Source organism: Lytechinus variegatus, chromosome 16 (genome assembly GCF_018143015.1).
Source record: "Lytechinus variegatus isolate NC3 chromosome 16, Lvar_3.0, whole genome shotgun sequence".
Taxonomy (NCBI): domain Eukaryota; kingdom Metazoa; phylum Echinodermata; class Echinoidea; order Temnopleuroida; family Toxopneustidae; genus Lytechinus; species Lytechinus variegatus.
The window spans coordinates 29,306,928-29,333,510 of NC_054755.1; the positions used below are offsets into that span (position 1 = coordinate 29,306,928).

General features: G+C 37.0%; 1 protein-coding gene across 1 annotated transcript; it reads left to right on the plus strand.

The window, feature by feature from the left end:
• Nucleotides 1-1,909: 1,909 nt before the first annotated feature.
• LOC121429534 (protein ALP1-like) lies at nucleotides 1,910-3,196 on the plus strand. The gene has a single exon (XM_041626592.1). The coding sequence runs from the start codon at nucleotides 1,910-1,912 to the stop codon at nucleotides 3,194-3,196; it is 1,287 nt and encodes a 428-aa protein (XP_041482526.1).
• The last annotated feature ends 23,387 nt before the right edge of the window (nucleotides 3,197-26,583 follow it).

A 26,583-nucleotide genomic window follows, 5' to 3' on the forward strand; every position in this document is an offset into this window, starting at 1 on the left:
GTTTTGATGCCGAGAAAAGTGAGTAATCATGGTTCAATCTATTTAAATCTGAAATTTCAAAGAAAGCCTCGATATCGGAGAAAACAGTCGATATTTTAGTTTGATCTGCGACTTCTCCAACACGTGGAGGCAGCATGATCAATGGAATTCGGCAATGCATAACGTTACTGGTACTTTGGAAACATTCTCGCCTTAAAAAAACAACGTGTTGAGACTAACCATGTTAATGGGGGATGAAATCTTCTTTTTTTTTTAAAGTGATTGGTTAACAGTGGTTTGACTTTTAAAAAATCTGAGCTAGAAGGTCACACTTGTCACCTGTGTCTGTGATATGTTACAAAAATGAAGCCCAGAAAAAGTTGCGTTAAAAAATGACCATTTAGTGCTTCAAAAATTGAAATATAAAGTGACCAGAAACACCATCATAATTTCATCCCATACACTTATGTGTACTATTGAGGCGTCTATAAGACGCCTATTTACAAAATTGGGGTTTGCCTTGTAGTTTTAGCTTTTCATTCTCAATAATGGTTGTTTTCAGGGTTTATTAGTTCTAATACATGCACTTGTACACATGCACCGGGACCCACCAGGATGTAGCTGGGAATTTCAGTGGTGAGGATGCAGGATGGTACTTGTAGTGATTTGTGGTTTCTTTGTCGATCTTATTTGTATCTATATTTTGTATATGTATACGATATTTGTATCCAAGTGGACTGTTGCCGCGTTAGAGCCATGAGTGTCTCTTGACAGTGGCGCTCAATAAGATACGCTATTGTTGTTATAATATTTCTTGTGACATGCTTTGGTACACATCAAGTTCGCGGAAAGCTAAATTAACAAATAAAACAAAAATGCCCGATAATACTGCCCCCTGCTTATTGTTGGGTTTTTCGAAGAAAAAAAGTATCAAAGTATGATTTTCCTCCTTTAAATGTATTGCCTAAGCAGGCTTCACCATTCAACAGCTTAATAGAAAATCATAAGGCTTCAGTCACAACAACGAAAATGCTCTAAACCGACCGATTGTGTGCCATTGGAAATAACGTAGTAGTTTTGGTCGGTCTGTAATCGGTTACGACTATGTGACTGAACCCTAGCTTTCAGGCACAATCACAACACCTGCTCGTATTTAAGATTTATCCCGTTTTCTCGACTACATGAGTTATCTATTGCCTCAAGCAAAATTATGGGACAGATATAATGGCCACACAATAACGGATTATCAAGATGGTATTTAACTCACTTTTTCTATGATAATGACAATATGAATCATATTGAGACAACAGAGCGTTTGTGGGGGTGAAATTTTCACTCTTTAAAGGCGCTGTCACACCTTGGAGTTTTAGACAGCGTATACCCGATGTATAGGCCCGGTCACATATAGGCGACGCACGAGGGGCGCATGGCCCACGTGTTGAATTTTTGCAGTTTTGGTCAATGCGTTGTTACTCGCTAGATCTGCGCAATTGTTCGTTAAGCGTTCGACGAGCGCGTTTTACCAACGTTATGTATTCGACGCTCTCCGCTTGTGCGTCGTGATATTTTGAGCATGCTCAAAAATATGCGCAGAGCTCGACGCATGACTCTATACGCCATGAAGTCGCCATACATTCGCAAAGCGCGCTAGACCAACGCTAGACATACGCTGAGCCTACGTTGACTATCCGTCGCAAGTTCGGCGGCTGATTTCGAACGAACAACTGGCGCACACATAACGTGCTTTCCAACGAACACGCAACGAATATGAACGAGCTGAACGAGTGCTGGACGAGTGCTGAACATGTCTCTAACGCACACAACGTTCTTCTTGCGTGTTCCTAACATATACCTGACGTGTGCCTAGCGTGTATTCGGCACCAACTCCTCATCACTTCTCTTCCAGCCCTCGAAAGAATCACCTCGGAAGATGGATGATCCTGACATTCAATTGGAATATAAAATTGCAGTTCTCCAACATCAGCAGAACCTAATGGCACTGACTATTCACCAACTACAAGTCTCCAGAAGGAGAAAGGAAAAAAGTCAACGAAGATACTGGGTCCGACCCTGGATCGGAAGGAGAAGACAGTTTGGCTTGTATGATCAACTTCTTGTAGAGCTTCGCAACGAAGACCAGGCAGCCTTCAAAAATTTCATGCGAATGCCACCAGAGATGTTCGACGAACTGCTAACAAGAGTGGGCCCGAGTATCACCAAACAGAATACAACCTACAGAGATGCCCTCGATCCTGGCCTGAAGCTTGCTCTCACCCTTCGACATCTTGCGTCTGGGACCAAGTATCGCTCAATGTCCTATGGATGGAGAATCCCTCACAATACCATATCCCTGCTCATCCCAGAAGTGTGCCAGGCCATCATCGAAGAGTACAAGGGTGAGATGATGAAGTGTCCCACCACTCCCGATGAGTGGCGTGCCATATCTGACCAGTTCATGGAGAAGTGGAACTTCCCCCATACCCGTGGTGCTCTCGATGGAAAGCATGTCAGCTGCAAATGTCCTCCAAACAGTGGTTCTCTTTACTATAACTACAAAGGATTCTACTCCGTTGTCCTCATGGCGCTCGTAGATGCAGATTATCGCTTCATCTGGGTAGACATTGGTGGTATGGGATCGGCATCGGACGCTCAGATCTACAATGCTTCTGAGCTGAGAGAATGTGTTGAAGATGGCAGTTTAGGCCTCCCGGATCCCGATCCTCTTCCCAACGACAACCAGGATGTACCATACTTTTTCGTCGGCGACGATGCATTTGCTCTACGCCCTAACATGATGAAGCCGTACAATCTTAGAGGTATGACGCAGTCGGAGCGCATCTTCAATTATCGGCTTTCCCGAGCCAGAAGGGTTGTCGAAAATGCCTTCGGCATTCTGTCCAACAGGTTTCAAGTTCTCCTGACCACAATGCAACAGCAGCCAGCTACCGTCAAGCTCATTGTCACGGCATGCATCATCCTCCACAACTTGATGAGGACAAGGTACCCAGGTATGCAGAACCAGCAGCTTGACCGTGCCGAGAACCTTGGTCATGACTACGTCCCAGGAGCATGGAGATCAGGCCTTAACATGCAAGACACCATCTCTGTCGCTGGCAGCAATACCTCCAGCAGGGAAGGAAAAAGGCAGAGGAATCTTATCAAGCACTGGGTCAACTCCGAAGCCGGTGCCGTTCCATGGCAGGACAAAATGATATAGACAACATTTATGTGAACAGTTCGGGCAGCTATTATTATACAGAGATGTGATTGATGATGGTTGATTAATGCTTTGTACTATTTTATTCCATTCTTTATAAACTGTTTATTTGACAAGCATGCACTTGCAAACATACATAATTATACAAACTCACACACACACACACTCTCACTAACAGCGCAAATAATTCTAAACACAAATCCACACACACTTTTCTCCTACATGTGTCTATTCTTAGTTTTTTTTTCATATTTCCCCTCTCTTTACCTTTTGGCTCTTCTTTGTAAAGTATTAGAAATATTATGTATAGTGATATTCAAATCTGCCGGAAACCTTTTTTTTTCAAAAATTAACTTTTGTTTTCCCTGCCTGATAAAAAGACACTGATTTGAATGTAAAATATTTTCAAACTATTTTCGTTGGTAGTGTAACAAAATATATTTTCTTAATAACACAGTATTATTTCTACAAATGTATGCATTGCTTTATAGGATTTTTTTCTTTTTTACTGGATATGACCCGAGTCTTTTTTACCAAATGTGTTCTAATGTACTTCTGCTCCCATTTTCCTGATATTCCTTTCAATTCCTATTCTTTATCTTTTTTTATTATTCATGTCCTCTCTTTAATTATGTAATTATATTTTGTAATTATCATAAATTAGATCTATTTCAAGAACTAAATGTATTCGCGTTTTTATATTTCCATTTCATTGATTATTATGTCGACTTGTATATTGTGTAGATCCAACTTGCATGTTGCAGAAGTATAAGTTTAATAAACACATTTTCATGTAGTTTGACAAGAAACAGGACTGTGTTGTATTTATTCATTGCACCAATTGTTTTTATTAAAGGCCTTGCAAAGTTGATTAGTTATACCACCATCCACTTTTTATTGGGAGGAAGGAAGGGGGGGGGGTACAAAACCGAAATGGAATAAACTAAAATCATTATAAGTGTTTTCTTTCTTAGCATTACTATAACATTAAAATCTTTGTCTCAATCTTTTGCATAAAATTTTGAATTTATTAACTTGACAAGTCCCCTTCATGCTTGACCCATTACACTCAAGATTTAGTTTACCATAGTTACTATATCAGTTTTCATTGTTTATTGGTATGATTTGAAGCTATTCCGGTAATAGCAAATCAATAGTTTAAACAATATAAACGAACAAAAATGAACAAAAAAGAGGTACAAGCACTGAAACTTTAATTGAGATACTTGTTCAAGAGGGATAGTTTCCATAATCTACTGTACATTAAACAAGACGTGTTATAATGAGAAGGAAAAAATCGATTGATTATGGTGAAATAAACATTTTACTATGTTTAATAACCAACGCTTTCTCTTTTGACATTTTTGTAATATTAAAATCGAATACAAAGCAAATTGTTTAACAGTTGAAATGAGAGGTTGATAACAATCATTTACCAAGACTTCCATTACCACTTGCTTTCAATCTACACTGTCAACGTGAGAAATGGGCAAACACAAAGCGTATTATTTCAATTAAACATATTAACAATGAAATATGCATTAAAAAGCAAAACTGTCCTTGTGCATCATTCTATAGCGTCCCTCCCAATCTTGATCAAGACTGATTCTCTCCGGCACCAGACATAGTAGGAGTATTTATATCCCTGGGTGTCATCTGGCCCGAGGTCGGAGATGCCATCTGGGGAGCGTTTCATAAATATTTTCATCCGACAAGTTATCTGACATTTTCCCATGATTTTGATTGGCTGTAAGGCACTGTTCCTATGGTAACTGTCGGATGAAATGGGACTTGTCGGATAAGGGATAAAATGTCCGACAAGTACTTTCATGAAACGCCCCCCTGAGCTGACCTGAGGTTCTTTTTAGTTTTGCAGCCACAGTCACGTGACTAGAAGTTTTCGGTCGCCGGCTGCGCGTTGAATGCGCAGTGCATGCGCTAGCCATTCGTTCAACACGCTCGCAATACGTGATGCACTCGTTGGGAGGTTTTGTATATGCGCCCTTTGTACGGTCAGTATGCGCCAAGTATACGTGCAGCGCGTTAGCAATATGTTATGTATTCGTTGCAAGTTCGCTAGCCTTTCACAAATTCTGACAGGAGTTGAGCGCACAACGACGCACTGGTCCTATTTTTCAATTTTCAATGCGCGGGTCGTGCGTCGGGCTATATGTGACCGGGCCTTATGAAGAATTTGGCAAATACGCTGGCGTACGTCGAATACGTTACGGGTAAGTTTTGCATACGTTAAGAGTACGCTAAAACACGCTGGTATACGTCGTCATACGGCGAGGTCGTCGAAAAATTTTGTGCAAGCACAAAATTTTTCAACGTATGCCAGCGTATGGCTCATACGTCCCGCATACGCGGGTCATAAGTTGTAGGCAAGTTACGCGATCGTTGATACACGTTGACACACGTTACTCGTAAGTTACTCATAAGTCGATGTACGTCGAGATAATGTCCAGCGTACCCTAAAACTTACTTCTAACCTATGAGTAACGTGCTTTGAACGTATGTGTAACTTAACTTCAACGTATGTTGACGTATGAAAACGTGCTCGGACGACCACGAAACTTACTGAACGTGTTTATAACTTACAGCTACCGTATAATGGCGTATTGACAACGTTTATAGGAATTGGTATATAAAGGTGGGGTTCACAGGAGTTTTCTTCGGCATGGCGGTGGTGTTGATACGGTGATGTATCGTGCGGTTATGATTTGAATAGTCGAGCGGCAGCCTTTTTATGGGCTACGACACGTGTTCGTCAGCGATACGCTGCCGCGCGCTATGCGTAAGTTAGGCTAACGGTAGGGCATAAGTTGTGTACGCCGGCAATACGCTAAGTATTCGCTGGAATACGTTACTTATAAGTTAACGAAGCGTTCGATATAAGTTACTAATACGTTATGTATACGTCCAACTCGTTATGAATACGCTAAGTATACGCCCAGAGTTGAAAAAAAAAACAAAGTTCAGCGTATGCCGACGTTTTAGAGAAATTTTGATACGTCGGGCATACGCTGTCTAAAACGCCAAGGTGTGACAGCGCCTTTAGGGAAATCTAGAAAATTAACTTTGATGCCCATGGTTTTGTGTCCATGTTTTAATCAATGCTAACAGCTTTGTCTTTATAATAATACATGTGTTCAGCGCTTTCAAAAGAGCAGTGTATACATAAATTCATTACCTTATTCATTAATTTGCAGTACATGTTTGTCCTTTCTTCTTTGTCTATGTATTGTCATGAGTGGCATTTAACTCTTTGTAATATTTTGATTTTCTAATGTTACTCTGTTATCATTTTGTGAAGGAAAAGTTGATTAATTTGAAATATGAAAATCTCTTATTTGATCATTTATTTCAATTTAATTATTCCGTTTTTGTAATGCCTGCGTAGCGGAGCGAGACATAGGTATCACTATTTCCGGCGTCGGCGTCGTCGTCGCCAACAATTGTGTTATACACCCAATAACTTTCTATAGCTTCGAGGCGGGATCAACAAATTCATACCAGAGGTCCATCTCCTGAAGGCGCAGGTCAAGTTCGAATATGAGTCGAATTTGAATAAGGTCAAAGGTCAATGAACTTTCCATGACTGGCACTGTGCTGTGCTGTACACACAATAACTTTAAACAGATATTAAAGATATCTGACTGTTACTGTATGTTCGGATGCTTTTTGCATCTGTTTGTTCCACTAATGGCATGACCTTATCTGTTTGTTCCACTAATGACATGACCTATAGTTTTGACATGCAGTCTCTTCGTGACTGCAATATGCAGGCGAGACAACGATTGGCGTTTGCCTTGTTGGTTTTATTTGATGTTATTAAGATCTTGCAATGAAAAAAAATGAAATTGTAATCACAGTAGAATAAGCAATATACCAAAGAATATGAATTCAAAATAATGTCTATATAGGATGAATGGCTTCCATAATACTACACGATCAAGTTGATCAAAGTGATAAATCAACATAAGTAAAATCAACGAGTATTTGAAATGACAATGATCCTTACTGTATGAAGAATAGCTTGTTATTAAAAAATTGGCCCTTACATAATGTATTGCTTCATTGTTTGGGTACACAATCTACATTTCCTTCTTTGATATCTAACACCACAGTCACATCTACGAAACAGACCCATAAACGACCGATGTGTCAATAGGAACTAATGTAATGTAAGTTTCGATCGGTCTGAGTCGGTATCATTGATGTGACTGACATATAGGCATAGTAGACTCTTCAAAAGGTGGAGATCATTACGAGTTGAACAAAGCATTTGTTTACACATAGGCATCAGCTGTATCATTTAGAAAGAGAGGGAGAGAGAAAGATGAGAAGAGACAAAAGATAGAGGGGGGTGAGAGAAGGAGAGAGGGATTGAAGGGGGGGGGGCGAAAAAGTGAAATAGGGTTGGACAGAAAAGTAGAGAGGAGATAGATGTAATAGAGATTGGGAGGGAGGGATAAATAGAAAAAAGGGAAGACAGTCAGAGAGAGGGGGAGAGAGAGAGAGAGGGGGGGGGGTGGGGTGGCGGAGATAAACTCCTCCGCATTATTGTCCATGAGTCAACCCTGAAGCTTGCCCTAATGACAGGCTATCTTTGCTTGGATACCGGAGCCTCATCTATATCTATTTACCCTACGCAATCAAATTGATGTTCTCATTCTGTAATACCACTTGTCAGCTTCAATACTGCTTGGTATCGTCTTCTAAAAATGGTCTTATATCTATTGATATAAAGAGGTGAAGTAGTGGCGCCACCAGGGGGGCTTCAGTACTGCTTGGTATCGCCTTCTGAAAATGGTTATCTATTGATATAAAGAGGTGTAGGTGTGACGCCACCGGGGGGGGGGGCACTGGGGGCGACCGACCTCTATGATTTTAATGTGGTGACAACAAAAGAACAAAGAGTAGAAGAGAGAAAAAACAGAGATTAAGGGCCTTTTCATACGTGTATCTTGAATCATCATTGTAAAGATGACTGCAATTCGTCTTTAGAATCATTGGACCTTTCACAAATTTCGTACCGTTATTTGAGTGAGACTTGACTGGAATTAACCTCCGAGGTAGAATTTGATTTCATGATAGTGATAAGCGTTTGTGATTCTACATTGGTTTCACACGTGCTAAAAACCGTCATTAGTCTTATTTTTTTCACTGGAATCATCATTCAAATTACCCTTTTTACCGTGTTAAAGGGCGGAAAGAAAGAAGAGTGGAAGAGGTCGTCGAACACTGCATGTATCATTCAATGACGAAACAATGTGAAGTCATCTTTGGGTCGCCTTGCTACCCTCCCCACCTTTCAAAATATAGTGGCACCGCCCCTATTTAAAGGCAGTACGCCATGTCCACAATGAGTACAGCATCAGGTCCAGTCTTTTGATTGCACAAATTGTCTTGGATTCACTTCCAACAAAGCACCATGTATTTAGTCTTTCTTAATCTTGTATACCAACAAGAGTTATGAACATACACACGTCCTCACACACACACACACACATATATATGTATATATATACCTATAGTAAAGAAATGAATGAAGAAGAACAATGGTAGGCGTAGCTTAAATCAAGGTTCCCCAAGAGCTATCTACCCTTTGGAAAAATTGGTGATGCTGAAAAAAATGTCTCTGCCGGGAATCGAATCGGCATCACCAATTCGATTCCCGGCAGAGACATTTTTTCGTCATCACCAATAACTTCACACACACACACATATAAGTATATTTATATTTATAATAAAGTCTAAGGCAAGGAACAGTCTACTAAGCGTTAGCCCCCCCCCCCCTGTTTCCAATAGATCAAGCGGGCCATCTAAATTATCATATCAATAATTACACTTTAAGTACCTATATACATGTATATACAGTCATGCATATGTATATGAAATAGAATATATAGTTACCTAAGCATTCATCTCTGCATCACATTTCATTATGTGTTATGTTCATCAAGGACTTAGAAAAGAAGGTTTGATTTATTTTCTGCCGGCAATGGGATGTAGATCAAATTATCTTTGTATAGTGGCACTCATGATTCAATTAATTTCAGTTTATTCAATTTTAATATGGAATTGTAGACTTGGATCAGTAAAGTGTAAATATGGACTGAGGATGGCAATAATAGTGAGATCTTGTGCGGGCAGTTTCCGTGTATTAAAATACGAAGCAATGGCCTTGATTTCGCTTCTATTCGCTATTGAGTGACGTGTACCAGGTAAGAAGTCAGGTGCAATAAATTATTGTCCAAATGACAGTACATACTAAAGTGCTGTTGACCTGTCCTTAGGATGTCATAAGACCTTATTGACATCGTTGAACCCACTTGAAAAAGTGCTGCATATACCGAACGTTTCGTCTAAATCATATTTATATAATCATTAATATGAGATGAATGAACCTCGTAGACACATCAAGGTCTTTAAGAGGTACCTAAGAAAATATATAAATTGTGTTTGCGACTTTCCTCTAAGGCTTTCTATCGGACTTCTTTCGTATTCTATGGCAAATCATGCCATTACTTTTTGTTAAATCAGTCTATAGAATCGTATGTTTATTTCACGATCGTAAACTGTCACGTCTTTTCATTGTAGAGCCTGTGACTGGAAGTTCTGGAACTATTAATGGTTTGACGAGTTGCACGAATTTCTTTTCATTTATTCAAGAAAGGCCCTCTTGACGCTTCCTTCGACCTTGGCCTTTCAATGCGCAATGAATAACAAGATACATTTACTTTAGAAATACGATGACATTTTAAAGAACAAAAATATATTCATCACTTTTAATGTTAATACCACTCATACAGTAAATACAAGGTTACACTGTAACAAAACCCTTTGATTTTACAGAAAAAAGAAGATTGTGCAGAAAGCAATAACAGAATCATTCTGTAAATTCATAAGACAGGAATTTTTATGCAATTTAACAGAACAGGTCTGTTTAAAACGGGGAAAGGGTATATCAAGAAAATTTGTAAGATTCCATACACCAAATACCGATTTCCTGTAAGATTACGCAATCTGGTAAGATTACAGGTATTCTCGAGACTCTGCTGCAGGAACGTCTTTTATTTTAAGGATAAATTTTCTAACAGTGTATGGTAATAAAACACACAATCCAACATTTTCAAAGATTTATGACAAGTTTATTTTTAATAAAGGAGATCTGAGACTACCCGATTGACTCGATAATTGAGTAAATTTATATGTTGCCTAATCAATGTAGTCAATATAAGATTCGAGGTGTCCGTTGCAATATCTCCATCGTGAAAGTTTATTCCATGTGGACAAATTGCATAATACTTCGTTATAGAACCGTTTTGCTGTTGAATGTGTATTTGAATACTAATGTTATAAGAAAACTTGGTCATATATTTTTTTCTGTAACATGCGCTATTAAGCACAAAACAGAGAATTAAATTCAATCTTATTCAATTTCAGAGTTCATAATGACTATTTTTTGGAGTAAACTGCAAGAGGAGGCACATGCAGTTCATTCCAGAAAGAGTCATAATGCACTCTAAAAGTATTTACAGTTCACTCTAAAGGGATTGATCTATTATAGTATTACCAGAGACCTGGGAACGATTATTTTTACAGGGGGTGCTGATGTAAATTTGACAAGCCCCCAAAAAAATTGGGGGGGGGGGGGGGTTCACTCCCTCAAAAATAACATTTATTTTTTGGGTCCCGAGAAACTCGATAAGGGGGTAAAAAGATTTGCTCTTTTGCATTTAGAGAGAATGAATGATGTATCATGAACATGTATGGTCTATACAACAACATATAAAATAGTTTATCTCGACAAAATCCCAACTTTGAATTCACATAGCGAATTCACTAGTGAATTCAATTGCTCATTTACAACACACCATTTATCAGTCGGTATGGTCAGTTTTTTTTAAATAATTATCATTACTGCATACCAATTCTTCCCCCTTTCATTCTGTAATACAATTTTCTATGATTACCGTTGCTGCCTGTGGTGGTTATCACATGCATTTCCTTGTTTGATCGAAAACGGGAAATCACTAGATTAAAAATAGGCAGATAGGTCATGATCCCATCACAACAGATATTGCGTGGATTAATTAGACGGTCAGAAACAAATCATTATCTCTCCATCACCCCCGTGCCTTGTCATTGACCATAAACATCATCTCTCCCGCACGCACACTCACTAACCAAAATCCCTTACGCACACACACTTTGTGTGCGGAAGATTCATGCGCGCTGATAACGGCTATTGACACAAACCGTGTTGTCTGGTGTGGCTATCACTCCGTAAAGTCCTGAAAGTCGTCTTGGACAATAAGAAAGAAATCATTACCCGATTGGTATGCTAAGTGCCGATAGGTTAAAGGCATCACCACTTAGTATCGCTATATGGTGGTATGAGGCTCCTAACTCAAATAGGAAGTTTTAAGTGACTATTCAGGCAAAAAATGACTGCGATTGTTTGATTTTTGTGTAGCTTTGCCAGAATTTATTGACATCACTCGTACGCATGATTTGTTGCTGACTGTGGCTTTGGGCTAAAAGCTTTTAACTGCGATGTATGGTTTATAAAATCATTCCCTGCAGCTAAAATTGTGTTGAACATTGTATGTATACCCAGGAACCCTTCGCTTGTTCTTACCTGGTTTCTATTCAGTGCTTCTCTCGTTGCTTTTCAGAAGTCGATTGTGGAATGCAAAGCCAGACCGGTCGCAAGATCGTAATTACTTCAAGCCAAATTGGATTTATGCTGGAATCAACAACCAAATGGTGAGTTTTCTATTTTTAGTAGTACACTATATCCTGTATTCTTGTTATAATGTTAAATAATATTTTCTCTGATCATTATGCTTGTCTTTCCATTTGTGGATCCCAGTGGTTCCTTTTTATCAGCTTATATCATGTATGCATTATTGTTATTATTTAATAAAGAAACACGATAATAATGCCTTATTGTTTATTTATGTATATATGTCCCATAATGCACTTACTCATTTGTTCATTAATAATAATAATCCGCTTTTATATAGCGCTTAATCCATCGGAACGACGTTTCTAAGCGCTTTACAGATATATTATTACCCCGGTCATCGGATTCAATCAGTCATTCCCGCACACAATGTGTGCACGTCCTCCACTCCCTGGGGAGCATTTCTTTCTTATTTATGTATCTATTAATCAATTCGTTTTAATGTGGTTGTCATTGAATTGAATTTATTCATTACAACATTATTGGCGTCCACCAATATTTTGTTGAAAACAAAAATCGATTGCTACATGACATATCAAATATATGATTTTTTCATAAATAAAGACCAATTAAAAGTTTCTCGAGAAATCTTTTTTTTTTAAATTATATATAGCATTTGAGAAAAATTAAACGGAGAATAACGTGTACATAAATGGAATTGAAATATTTATTGCCTTCGAATAATATTTGTCAATATTCGCTTGATGCCAACATTATTGACTGATTCGTTGATTGATCAAACCGTCTTTAAAAAAAAATGGGAATTGAATGTCATCTTTGTTTGTAGGATTCCCCCTTTATGTTGTAACCTCTATATGATTATACTATATACACAGAAAGACAGCCCAACTTATTATCGCGTTACTCTTTGACTGTTTGTGATTAGATTATCTGAACATTACCTCAAACCGAGAATGTCGTTTGCAGCAATCCATTAATATGCGCTTCATAATAATAAAGTCTACATACGCCTTTATCGCTTACTCTCCACAAATGATACATTACCCTCGCCTCTTTATACACACGTTATGTAATATATGCTATCACTCGTACTATTTTTGGCAATAGTGCGTGTTTTCCAAGTCATTTGATATAAATAATTTTACACGGTCTCTGATTAATATTTTTTAATTGATATCAATTTATAGAATATTGAATATAAACTAACGAAAGAAAAAGGACGGTGAGGTCAGAAACTTCATTTTGCTCACTTTGGTTTATTCTCACACACTCTGAAAATAAAGTTTACCCAATATTGGGTAAAATTGGAACATGCATGTTGGTTGGGTAAAATGATGCCGAATATTGTGTAAACTGTACGTAATGTTGCGTTGAAATAACCCAGTATGACATGTATGAGGTAAAAAAAATTACCAGCAAAACATTCATGTTCCCTTTCTACCCAATATTGGGTAAAAATTTTACTCTGTGTTTTTAGAGTGCATGAACTGCGCAATAAAAACTCGGTCAAATAAAACAAATAATCTTGTAACGATGATGTTTTGAAATAAGGAGCTTCACTTGTGACATTGCGTTGTCGCCACTTTTATTTTGTTTTTAGCTATTGCCCGTCTTTTTGTCCAACACGATCAATGTATATCGATGACAACATGACTGTCGTTGTCTTGAACGAAGAAGCCCCTCATGTGTCTTCTATAAAGCTGTCATTCAGTTCACATTATTCCACACAGGACCCGAGAAAACATATTTGACAAAAACATCTATTTTCGTACATCATCTTGCATGTTTGCCTTCATAAAAACAAAAACTTTGAGCTTTTTTAAACAGTAAACTGCTTCTTCGGAAATTAAATAAGCATCGGATGCAAAGAGTGGAGCTTGTTATGCCTGGGGACGCAGATTGTGTTCTAATGATTCCATTTTGGATACTTTAAGGTGGGCTCTTTCAAATTATAGACAATTTTCTGACAATTCCAGCGGACATAAACAAAGGAAATAAGTGGGAAATATAATTTCAGTGACTAAGGGTCTTGGTGGTAGCGATGTTTGACAAGCTGTCTTGATTTTGAGCCATTCCTGGTTTAATCCCAACTCTATCTGTCTATATAAAGCTGGTAATAGATGAGGATGACATAGCTCTTCTAATTAAGATGATCAAATGTATTTCAGAATAAAAATATAGATCAATAGAAAAGGAAAAGACGACAAATCAAGTAATAAATAAAAAAAAACAAGTAGATGGAAAAGTAAATAGATTAATGAATGGATATATTGCTGAAGCGATGAATGAATGAACAATATGTAGATAGATACATAAAATGAATTTCAAATGTAATGAAAAAAGCAAGGTAATCTTGATGTGTTATTAATTTTCGTTATAGATGGAGTAATGAATGAATAAATAAATGAAAACTATTATTGAACAATAAATGAACGAAATATATGTATAAATCATTGACGGATGAATGATACAAAATATTGATATATTCTGTTGAGGAATAGAATAAGTAGTGAATAGAGAGGAAGTTTATCATAAATTTACCTCGAATTAAGCAATACGATAAGATATTGAATCAACAAGACGTTAAAAATCATAAGGGGGGTTTCTAGAGAGATAAACATTCTACATTTAGGGACCTATTATTAATTCAAAAATGTTTGTCTTCTTGTCGCCGAGTCACATTACTTAAAATTTAATGGGCTACGTTGTTTTTCTTATACATCCGTTGGATAAATGTCACGGTCTAGTATCCGAAAAGATAAGGCAACCCCATTCAGTGTGACATGTCTGAGGCCCTGGATAAAACAGGGGTTTGTGTCGAATGAATCCTGATTATTTTGATTATGATGATGTTGTTGATGATGGTGATGACGATGATGGTGATAATGAAAATGATGATGATGTTTCTGATGTTAGTGAAAGTGGTTATTTACGTGATTGCTGAGAAAGCGTGAATGCTTGACAAGTAACTGCAGGACCGAAGGCTCAAGATCCTTACTCAGTGACGTGGTAATGACTACCATTACCATTGCGTCTCTTATCATAATGATAAAAGATTCATAAAGCCCCTCAAAATAATTTCTAACAGAACTCAAAATTGAAGAACGAATTAACTGTGTGACTTCAGTTCAGAACTTGATACCGGGATTCATTAAACATAAATTATTAAAGCTATTGAGTTGTCATGAATGGATGATTAACAGTTTACTATATTGTTTTCAGAGGTGTCTGTGCCCTAGGTATACACAAAGAGGAAGTAGAACAGAGGAAGAATATACTGAAATAAACACCTGAACACCAATACATTTTATCAAGTCATTTTTATTTCGTAATTTTAAGAGTGTTAAAAAACTACCAACAAATACATCGATAGGGATTGAGATTTTGTAGAGCTGTTGGCCACCAAGGCCCGTATTCTGATAGCAGGTTTAAATTAAACTCAAGTTTAAAGTTTTGGTTTAAGTATGGATAGCCAATTGTTAATTAAATCAGTAACGGTAAAGATATCATATTTCAGCTCATTTGGCTCTCAAATCATTCATAATTGTCTAGGATGTATAGATGGAATATTGTCTTCACCGTCGATGAATCGGGAAAGAGCACAGTAAACATACGAAACATACAACTGAATAAAAACTTTTGGCTTTCCGTATTTAAACCACAACTTTAAACCTGAGTTTAAGTTCAACCTGCTATCAGAATACGGGCCCAAGTGTTTAGGTGTAACTGCCGCGGAGGATTCCAAGCAACCTTCACTTCTTCACTCTCAAGGAAGGTTTTCACAACGCCTTATGTGTCAATGGATGAAACAAAGATAAACAACCCTCTCGGTCAGATAAATATATACAACCATTACATGGGCTTATGTAAACATATTGAAAACGTGTTTCAAAAAGTTTGATCAAAAGTGACTTCAACAGGTATACTTTTAACCATGGCCAACAACCCTCGACAAATATGCGGACTCCACTCGACACAATAAAGCTGGCATTGTTTAGACATCATTTCGCACTTGTATATCGTGCAGCCTTCGTCGGTTCACGGCAAATCAAAGTTGAAGTCACCGAATCGGCGTCGATCGGTGAGAAGTCATTGCATATTTTTTTTCGACATCATAATTTTGCATTGATGGCGAAATAGTTGTGGACTGTTCCCATTGTCTGGGTGTTGAAAACAACCCATTAGAGACCGTGCCGCTGAAGATGATCTATTCTCATCACTCGCGTAGCATGATTAATCGATATTTAAACCACCCATTCTTCAGTTCATGCTTGCCTTCATTTCTATATCTCTATTTCACTCGTGTCAAGAGCCGCTATTCTACTTCCCTCAACTAAATATTCATTCCCATTCATACATACGAATACAGGCATCTTTTTATACCAGTCTGGTACCATTGTGTATCGAGGCGCTTACAATGGCTTAATCGGCAATTTGTCAAGTATCACCGATTCGGCTAAAGGTCTGGTATTCCATTAAATACCATCTGTAAATCTAAGTCTTCTATAATACCTTCATGTCATAAAATGAGCGAATTACATATGTATGACAAATAGGGACCAATTCATCCTTACCTATTCACATGTTGTGTCTTCCAGGTCGAACCAACGTTTTCGATACCATCAACACAATAGTCTTATACCGTCATCACAACTCTTACCAATAATACTTTGATTTAGTTCCGGTATTACCTTCTCGCCAAAAGTCTCACATAATTACGAACTCGGTACTGTTCTTGAAGAGGAGTACCTTCTGTGTTGTCTTTTTTTATGGCGTGCGTGACAAATCATGACTTTCATTCAGTAAGGGTATCTTTTGTAAAGCAACGGAAGATATAGAAGAGGGTGACTTGTGTTTCGACATCAAGAATGGATTCCCTTTTATGGAATATGTTTATAATAAATAAGAGGAAGAAAACAAGCTTAGGAATGATCTAACATAGGATACACAACAACGAATCAAGCTAGGACATAGAAAGGAAGAGTGAAATTGTTTGTGTGTATGGGCGGGTTGTGTGTGTGCGTGCATTAGAATATGTGTGTGTGTTAGAATGTGTGTGTGTGTTTGAGAAAGAGAGTGAGAGTAAAGATGTTGTATGAACATGAGCTCGTAGGAGAAGGACGTGTTTTGGAGGCCTCTCTTATCTTCAATTACGTAACACGTGCAGAAATATGGCCAGTCACGTTGGTAAAGGAGGAAAGTCTGCATCGAAACGTGCAAGGTCAGGCACGCCGCCCAGCCCGGACACTAGCTTGTTACCTTCGATCCGCATACTCTTGGATAACCAATGGGAGAAAATTGACGCCAGATTAAATCTTATGCAGGATACTTTTGGACAGCGTTTGAGAAAAATAGAAGAAACGATAGATGATCTGAAGGAGAGCGTAGAATTTCAAAGAGAGGAGTCACAGGAAGTGAAAGTGAAAGTAGATCACATAGAAGGGAGCCTAAGAGTGAAGGAAAAGTTGCTACAGGAGGAAATAGACAAGTTGAGCACCTATGTTGCAAGGGAGAATTTGATTTACAATGGGATTCCAGAAGTGCCAAACGAAGACGTTAAGCAGGCTCTCCGAAACCTACATGTGGAGAAACTTAAAATCCCAACCGAGCTTGCAGATAGGTTTGAATATCAGCGAGTTCACCGTCTGTCTGGGAGCGCTAGTGTAGTTAGAGGGAGACCACGAGCTATTAAAGCACGCTTTGTTAAATACACGGACAAAGTATTAGTACAACAGCATGCAAAAAACTTAAAAGGGACAAATATGTTCATTCTAGATGATCTGCCGAAGAGGGTGAGAGAGGCACGGCAGGGACAAATTGCTGCCTTGAAAGTAGCACGGCGTATGGGAAAGTTAGCATTTTTCTCACGGGCTGACCCAGCAAAGCTCTTTATCAATAACGTGTACATGCCGCCTAACCAACAGGAAGCATTTGTCCGGGAGGCCGAACGCAAACTAGGACAAGGAGAAGGGGCTAGAATTAGGCCATCGGCAACGAGGATCCCGACAGCGAATCCAAGATCTACTCCCTCAACCAATGCCGGAGCCACAGCCAGAGTGAGTTTTAGTGAAGGAGCTACAGCGGGGGCCACAGTGAGAATCACCGAGGGAGCTGCGGGGCCAGCCACTGAGGAAGATGGATTAGGAGCTACAGCAGGAGCCGCAGAGCATAATTTAATGGAAGTGTGAATAGCGACAAAACATCTAGGGTAATTGCTGAAGTGCAGTTTTGACACTTTTTTTTTTTTTAAGCCGGAAAGTTTTGAAGAAAGCATTTTGGTCACATATTGTCACATACGATATCAGATGATGTGGAAAAATCCAAGGAAAGTGTGGTTGTGATATTTGTCCGTTTTGTTCGTATCATCGGTCTGCTCAAGTCAGCGTATGTAGTCGTCGTGTGTGGATAAGGAAAATGGCGAATGATTTGCCTTTTTGGGGGTAAATTATGGTGTGATTTTATTATGCAGGATATGGATGCGAAATTCGGCTGTTTTGGAATTTTTATGAGTTTACACAAGCAGCATTAGCTCTCTAGAAGGAATGGAATGCCAATAGCTGAGGTTTTGCATGTACATGTACTTCTGAAGAAACAAGATACTGCAAGCACACCAGAAATTATGGAGGTAAACGTACATCAGAAAAGTAATAAAGTTTGGCAAGAATGTCTGAGGACAGAAAGACAAGGTGGAAAAATGAAGAAGAAAAAGAACAGAACAGAAACAAGAGACATACTTCCACGTGTTGTGCTTTTTTTTGTGTTTTTTTTTTTATAACTTTGTTTTTAAAGGAGAAGAATTATGTAAAGATTTTTTTTTTTTATTCTGTCTATAAACTGTTCAAGTTGGTCATTTCAATTTGAGTTATCGATAAGAGTATTGCAATGCCTTTAATTTCTGAGTTTTAGATGTGGAACGAAAATCTTACGTTTTTTTTTTTTCTTGTTTTCTTTTTTTTTCTTTGCTTCTCCCTTTACCAAGATAGAGGAGAGCCTTTCAAAGTATAAGCAATGTGTCCGTTGAAGACTGCAAGAAGAAAATTGTAATATCACAGATAAAAAAGAAGTCATGAAACTTATGACGTTTTGAATTAGAGGGAAAAGGTAAAAGAAAAAAAAACATAGAAACAAGAGACATATACTTTTAAAAATGTTTTCAGCGTATTTTATATTAGAGAAATGTTTTTGTTTAGTGCATAATTTGGGTAAAGGTGAGAATTATGTGAAGATATTTTTTAGTCAGTCAAAAAATTTTTTTTTGTTCCGATTAGATAAAAGAGATGTTATTGGATGCTGTATCAAGAAAGTTGTAATATCACAGATAAAAAAGAAGTCATGAAACTTATGACGTTTTGAATTAGAGGGAAAAGGTAAAAGAAAAAAAAAAAACATAGAAACAAGAGACATATACTTTTAAAAATGTTTTCAGCATATTTTATATTAGAGAAATGTTTTTGTTTAGTGCATAATTTGGGTAAAGGTGAGAATTATGTGAAGATATTTTTTTTTTTTTAGTCTGTCAAAAAAAAAAAAAAAATTGTTCCGATTAGATAAAAGAGATGTTATTGGATGCTGTATCAAGAAAATTGTAATATCACCGATTAAGAAGAAATAATGAAACTTATGACGTTTTGACTAAGAGGAAAAAGGAAGAAGAAAAACGACAACCCAGAAAAAAAAAGAAATGGTTTCACGGCTTGAGCATATTTTATACTATAGAAATGTTTTGAGTCAGTGTATAAATTGGGTAAAGGTGAAGCATTAGGTTAAGATATTTTCTTATTCTGTCTATAACTTGTGTTTCAAGTTGGTCATCTCAATTTGAGGCATCGATAAAGCTATTGCAATGTCCTTAACTCCTGAGTTTTAAGAAATTAAGACGGGGAACGAAAATTTAACTTTTTTTCTCTTTCCTTCGCCTTTTAATAAGCTAGAGGCTTTAGCCTTTCAAGGTGTAAGCAATTTGTTCATTGAATGCTTTAGGAAAGAAGGAAATTGTAATACCACTGATCATGAGATATTGATCGTTGTTTCTTTTTACACATTACATATTTTATTTGGTTGAATGATGAATATCACTCTGGTTTGGTATATAATTTTCAAGTGGAGGAAATGTCAGGTCATTATACAAATCTATTTTATCTGCATTATTTGGTTTCAAAGGTACATAGGTATAACACATGACAAGGATAAAATATTGCAACGTCGTTACGTTTCCGAAATACATCTCTATTAAGAAATGGGCGTGGACATTCCTTTTAAAAATTGTTAGCTTTGTGTTGACTTAGTACTGAAAGAAAATGGTATTTGCAACGATAAAGAAAAGGGGTAGAAGGACGATATGACTACACCTGTGAACTTTTTAAATGGTAATGTCACTGTTGAATTGTGCAATTATAAAACTAGGGGCGTAGGAATACCTCACCCACCAATAATGGAGATGTTTTCTGAATGAAGTCTGTTAAAATGTTATTAGATGTCAGTACTCTAGGTTTCGTATCACTGACCCTCATTTGCATTAGGATATTTCTGCGTCACTAAAAGGTCTATGGTATGAAAGGAATACTTCACCAACTAATAGGGGAGGTGTGTCTGAATGAAGTTTGCTTGAATTTTGGGAGTGGTCAATACACCCTTTGTTCCTCCTGACCTTCATTTGTTACAGAATTTGTTTTAATAGTAAAACAAAAATATAAAACTATGGGAGAATAGGAGTACCTTGTCACAAATGAGGGAGGGTTTGAGAATGGAATCTGCTTTTAATTGTTAGGAAAAGGTCAGTATTCTCTTGTCCCCCATCACTGTTCTAATTCTTTGTATTACAAAATGTACTTCTTGATAGTCAAAAAAAGCTAGAGGCTTTTGCCTTTCAAGGTATAAGCAATTTGTTCATTGAATGCTATAGGAAAGAAGGAAATTGTAATACCACTGATCACGAGATATTGATCGTTGTTGTTTCTTTTTACACATTACATATTTTATTTGGTTGAATGATGAAGATCACTCTGGTTTGGTATATAATTTTCAAGTGGAGGAAATGTCAGCTCATTATACAAATCTATTTTATCTGCATTATTTGGTTTTAAAGGAACATAGGTATAACACATGACAAGGATAAAATATTGCAACGTCGTTAAGTTTCCTGGGATTAAGACTAGGAAAGAAATACATCTCTATTAAGAAATGGGCGTGGACATTCCTTTAAAAAAAAAATGTTAGCTTTGTGTTGACTTAGTACTGAAAGGAAATGGTATTTGCAACGATAAAGAAAAGGGGTAGAATGGACGATATGACTACACCTGTGAACTTTTTAAATGGTAATGTCACTGTTGAATTGCGTAATTATAAAACTAGGGGGCATAGGAATACCTCACCCACCAATAAGGGAGATGTTTTCTGAATGAAGTCTGTTAAAATGTTATTAGATGTCAGTACTCTCGGTTTTGTATCACTGACCCTCATCTGCATTAGGATATTTCTGCGTCACTAAAAAGTCTATGATATGAAAGGAATACTTCACCAACTAATAGGGGAGGTGTGTCTGAATGAAGTTTCCTTGAATGTTGGGAGTGGTCAATACACCCCTTTGTTCCTCCTGACCTTCATTTGTTACAGAATTTGTTTCAGTAGTAAAACAAAAATACAATACTATGGGAGAATAGGAGTACCTCGTCAACAAATGAGGGAGGGTTTGAGAATGGAATCTGCTTTTAATTGTTAGGAAAAGGTCAGTACTCTCTTGTCCCCCATCACTGGTCTAATTCTTTGTATTACAAAATGTACTTCTTGATAGTCAAAACATTTAGGAAAGCAAGGTGAACATATTTTAGCAGTCATTACGTACTATTATAAACATGAATTTTTATTGATTTTAAGAATGCAAGCCTAATTGATATTCCATAGAAAGGCTGTCCTAGTGAAATTAGGTCATTGAAAGCACCTTTTATAATCAAATGAGGAGTTCCTACATAAATGAATGACATTGTGTTGTCGGGGGCAATTAGGTGTGAGGGATAAAAGAATTTGTCCAGTATCCCATAATAAAATAGAAAGCATCTCAACGTGTGTATAGATTCCAGGGACTAGATTTTGATGTTTTAGATGAAAAGCTGACACGTCTGCGAAACAATGCATAGGGAATTTAGTTTTAGTGGGTTTTTTTTTTCTAAGGATAGGAGATAAGGATTTCGCATGAGTGGTTTGACGAAGTCATGAACCATGATATGTGCAGCTTCCTCAGCTATGATTGGTCCGCTAGAGCTGGAAGGCGAGGGTACATGGTTGTGTTTTGACCTCGTCACCAGCCCTTTGTGGTCACCACAGTTAGCTGGATTTGCTGAATGGTTGAATGGTCTTGACGGCAGGAGGGCGAGATGTGCTTATAAAACTGTACTCGTTCCCAGCCGGTCTTAGGCCCTGGATGTCTCGAGGATGATACGATATCAGAAATACGATATAACAACGTACCTACTTTTTTCTCTATTTTTCTTTTCTTCTTTTGTCTGATACTAAAAACAAGAAAGAAGGTCAGGTTAATTTTATCAGTAGATATTCAAAAGTTAATGCAAAGACTTAGTTACAAGTTAAATGTGGAAAGTTAAGTGAAAAGAATGCAAAACAAAAGAGAAAAGAAAGGAAAGAATGGAAAACAATTACACTTAAGGTCTTTTTCTATGAGCTATGCACTGAGGAAAAAAATATATAGTTAGTTTTATGCTTATACTTTCTTTTTCTGTTCTTCTGTTAAACATATATAGATATACAAGTCATGTATACTCCGAGTTTCGTATTGCCCTTTGAAGCTAATGAAGGTATATTTACATGTAAATATTTGAACTAAAAGTGGGCCAGGTGCTCTCTCTTTTGGCACTCTCTTTTTAAATTTGGGGTTTGTTTTGTTTTTGTTTTTTTTTACCCAATACAGAGAAAATTTTACCCATTTTTTTTTTTTTTTTTACTTTCCATTCGTATTTTTTTTTCTCTCATTTACTCTCTTTCCTTAGAATGCAATGAGGTATCCTATTAAGCAGACGAGCTTACTATAATTTTCCTCTGTAAAAAGACTATCAATACTTTGCGTTTTAAAGCCATCAAGCTTTCATTTAGAATAGGTGATGGGAGGGGCCTCGAAACTTGCATGTCTGGTTTTGGGAGATGGTAGATCGTTTTTCTACCTTTGGGTTTTGGGCAGGGGTAGGATATGGGAGGGTGGGCTTGTGTGCGTATGTGAGGGTGTATGTTAAGTGTGTTGGATACTGCCTTCATTCCTGCTGTTCTTTAATCAGGTTGAGGTTTTTTCATAGAATGGGTCATATATGTAGCTTGTGCTGTTACGGGTCATTGAGTACTATTAATGCTGTTTTTTCTTCATTTTGCACTTCCTTTCTCTCTACAGGCGTGTATGTATGGCATAGGCATACGTTTGAAAGTTTTGTTTTGTGTAAAGCTCACTGGATATGGAGGGTTTGAATTTTATCTCATTAAATGTAAGAGGTATGAGGGATAGAAGTAAAAGGAACATAATTTTTGGATGGGTCAGAATGAGGAAAGGGGATGTAGTTTTGTTGCAGGAAACTTACAGTACCTACGACGTTGAGAGGGAGTGGCGAAGGGAATGGGAAGGGCAGATGATTTTTAGCCATGGGTCAAATCATAGCAAAGGCGTTCTTATTCTTTTTAAACCAGGAATAAATTTTAAAATTGATCAGGTAGTTAAAGATGATGATGGACGTTTCGTCCTTTTGAAAGGGGATTTATTAGGGTACAAATTGGTGTTAGGAAATGTTTATCTTCCAACTAGAGATAAAATACATCAACAAATTGATTTTTTGGAGAATTTGGACAAGTGTCTCTCAAACTTATACTCTCAAAATTATTCGCTTATTTTAGGGGGAGATTTTAACGTAATATTTAATAAAGACCTAGATTACATGGGGACTAGTGTGAATGTCAAAACATACTTCGCGAACCAGCTAGAGATTTTTATAAGTAAACTTGAATTAATTGATATATGGAGGAAACAGAATCCAACAACAAAGAAATTTACCTTTAGACAGAATACTCCTCTTGTGCAAAGTCGTCTTGACTACTGGTTTATTTCAAAAACTTTAGAGGGTAAGATAAGTGCATGTGACATTATTACTTCAATAGCTCCTGATCATTCAGCAATTATTTTAGAACTGAAACCTTTTCGATTTAATGAAAGGTATGGTAAATCTTATTGGAAATTTAACAATAGTTTATGTTTAGATAAAGCTTTTGTACAAGGAATGTGTGAGGAAATCAGAGTGATAAAAACGGAGTGGTTGAAGGAATTTAATACCAAATCTTCCTTTTGGGACTTTCTTAAAATGAAAATGAGAAATTATGCATCGAATTTTTCTAAAAAGAAATCGAAAGAGAGGAGACTCAATATACAAAAACTTGAAAAAGAAATTACATCACTCGAGGAAGATCTAGTGCAATCTCCTAATAGTCCTTCAGTTATCAAAAATATAGAATCTAAAAAAGGTCAGTTAAAGAAATTATATGATGAGTCAGTAGATGGGCTCAAGGTAAGGTCTAGAGCGGTTTGGTATGAAGAGGGTGAACATATAGTCCAGTCAATATAGGGTTTGACCCACCACTAATTGCAACACTGGATATTCCACTGCAATGCTTTCCAGGAAGGTCCCCTGAACAACATACTAAAAGTCCCAAGAAATCCAAGCACTGGAAATTTATGAAATTTGCATATTATGCAAATTAGCCATAAAAAGTTAGAAAAATAAGGAAAATAGTCCAAAAATTACAAATTAAGTGTCCAAAACAATTTTATTTGAGCAAAAATTCATGATAAATAACTTTAATCAATGTTTTTAATCAAAAGTGCAAAAAAATCTACCTCATTTGCATAATATGCAAATAAGCATCCTTATATGGAAAATTGTCAAGATATTGTGAGTTTTCTCTCATTGACTGCTTGAAAATTTCAATAATGTTGAAATTTACATGCTGCTATCACTAAGGACGTTGAATAGATTCATATTAAGCTTAGTTTCTGTAGTGTCATTTGCATATTATGCAAATAAGTATGTAATAAATATTCAAGAAAACACACTGGTTATACATTCCTTAAAAAATGCAAGTAGATTATCTATTGAAATTTGAATATGGCAATGCCTTAAGTTACAGGAAGTTAACACCATATTAAAAGCCATTAAATAGACAAGCATAGGAAAATCACAAACTTTGCATTTTATGCAAATTAGCCATAAAAAATTGCAAATGAGGAAAATAATCCCAAATTTGGAAATCAAGTGCGGAAAACAATATAAATTGAATGGAAGTTTATGATAATCTTTACAAATTTAATAATTCTTCAAATAAAAAAAATGTAAATAAATCTACATCATTTGCATATATAATTATGAGCATCCTTGATGAAAAAACCCCCCAGAAATTTGTATTTTTCTCATACAAACAGTTAAACCCTCATTCCAAAGAGACCAAGAGCTCTGAAAGACTGCTGTAAGACCATAAAACTTGCTTGATCTTTCAACGAACTTTTAAAGATCTCTGATGTCTTTCACGATTCCTGATAGATCTTTCAATGGTCTTTGTGATCCTCGTGAGTCCAAAACCTTTTGAAACGGTTCAAAACAGTCTTTCAGCGGTCTTACAGGAAAATTGTTTTTGCTGGCCTTTCAGTGGTCTTTCAATGAACTTTCAAAGTTCTTATTAGTCTTTCTATGATCTTTCGGCAGTCTCTCGAGATTTTTTTCAGAGATTACTGTAAGACTCATGAGAGATCATTGGAAAATCATCAAAAGATAATTGAAAGACCAGGCAAAGTCTATGGAAAGAAATCTGAAGGATCACTTGATGCATAGACATCTCTGAAAGACCATTGAAAGATCTCTAGGACAGGTGTCTTTCAGAGTTCTTCGAGGGGTCTTTCTGAGCCATTCCACAGAGATGACAAAATTCAGTGATCTTGGAGACTGCTGTATAAGACCTTGCCAATTTTTGGTCTTTGAAAGGCCCTTCAAAGGTCTCCCCTCTGTGAATCTAGATCAATATATGACTACTAAGAATGCCTAGTACATTAATTATCAGCTTAATATCTGAAGTGGAATGTACATATTTTGGAAATAAGCATCCGGCATGTTATAAATAATCAAGAAAACTTGTGATATTTTCCTCTAAAATTCCACGTAGATTATGTAACCTTGATGACCTTGCTTGGTTGATATTGACTTTTTTCATGAGCAGTTACCACCGGAGCAGATACCCCACTCATATTGTGCAATGATGAGTCAGTTCTACATGGGTCTTACTGTTTGAATGCTTCATATATCTACCCAAGTCCTGCTCTCTCCTTTACTTGGTAGAGTCTTTGCGTTTCTTGCTAGTATAGTCCACGCTAGCATGCTCCTTGATTGTCAAGTGATCAGTATAAGATGTCACACCCAGTACAAATAAAAGCTCGTTAGCTTTGAATATTTGGTCCTTGTAGCACACCACTTGTCTTGGTGGTGAATATGAGTAACTTTCTTGGATCACGAGATCCCTGGGCATGGTTTATAAATACCAATGAGCATTTGCCCATACGAGCGACATGAAAGCCATTCATAAATTCATGATAAAGGCTTAAAGTGTATATAGACATCTTTTCAGATACAGGAATCAT

Bases quoted from the DNA above. Each gene is read 5' to 3' on its own strand.
- LOC121429534 (XM_041626592.1), top strand. From the start codon at position 1,910: ATGGATGATCCTGACATTCAATTGGAATATAAAATTGCAGTTCTCCAA.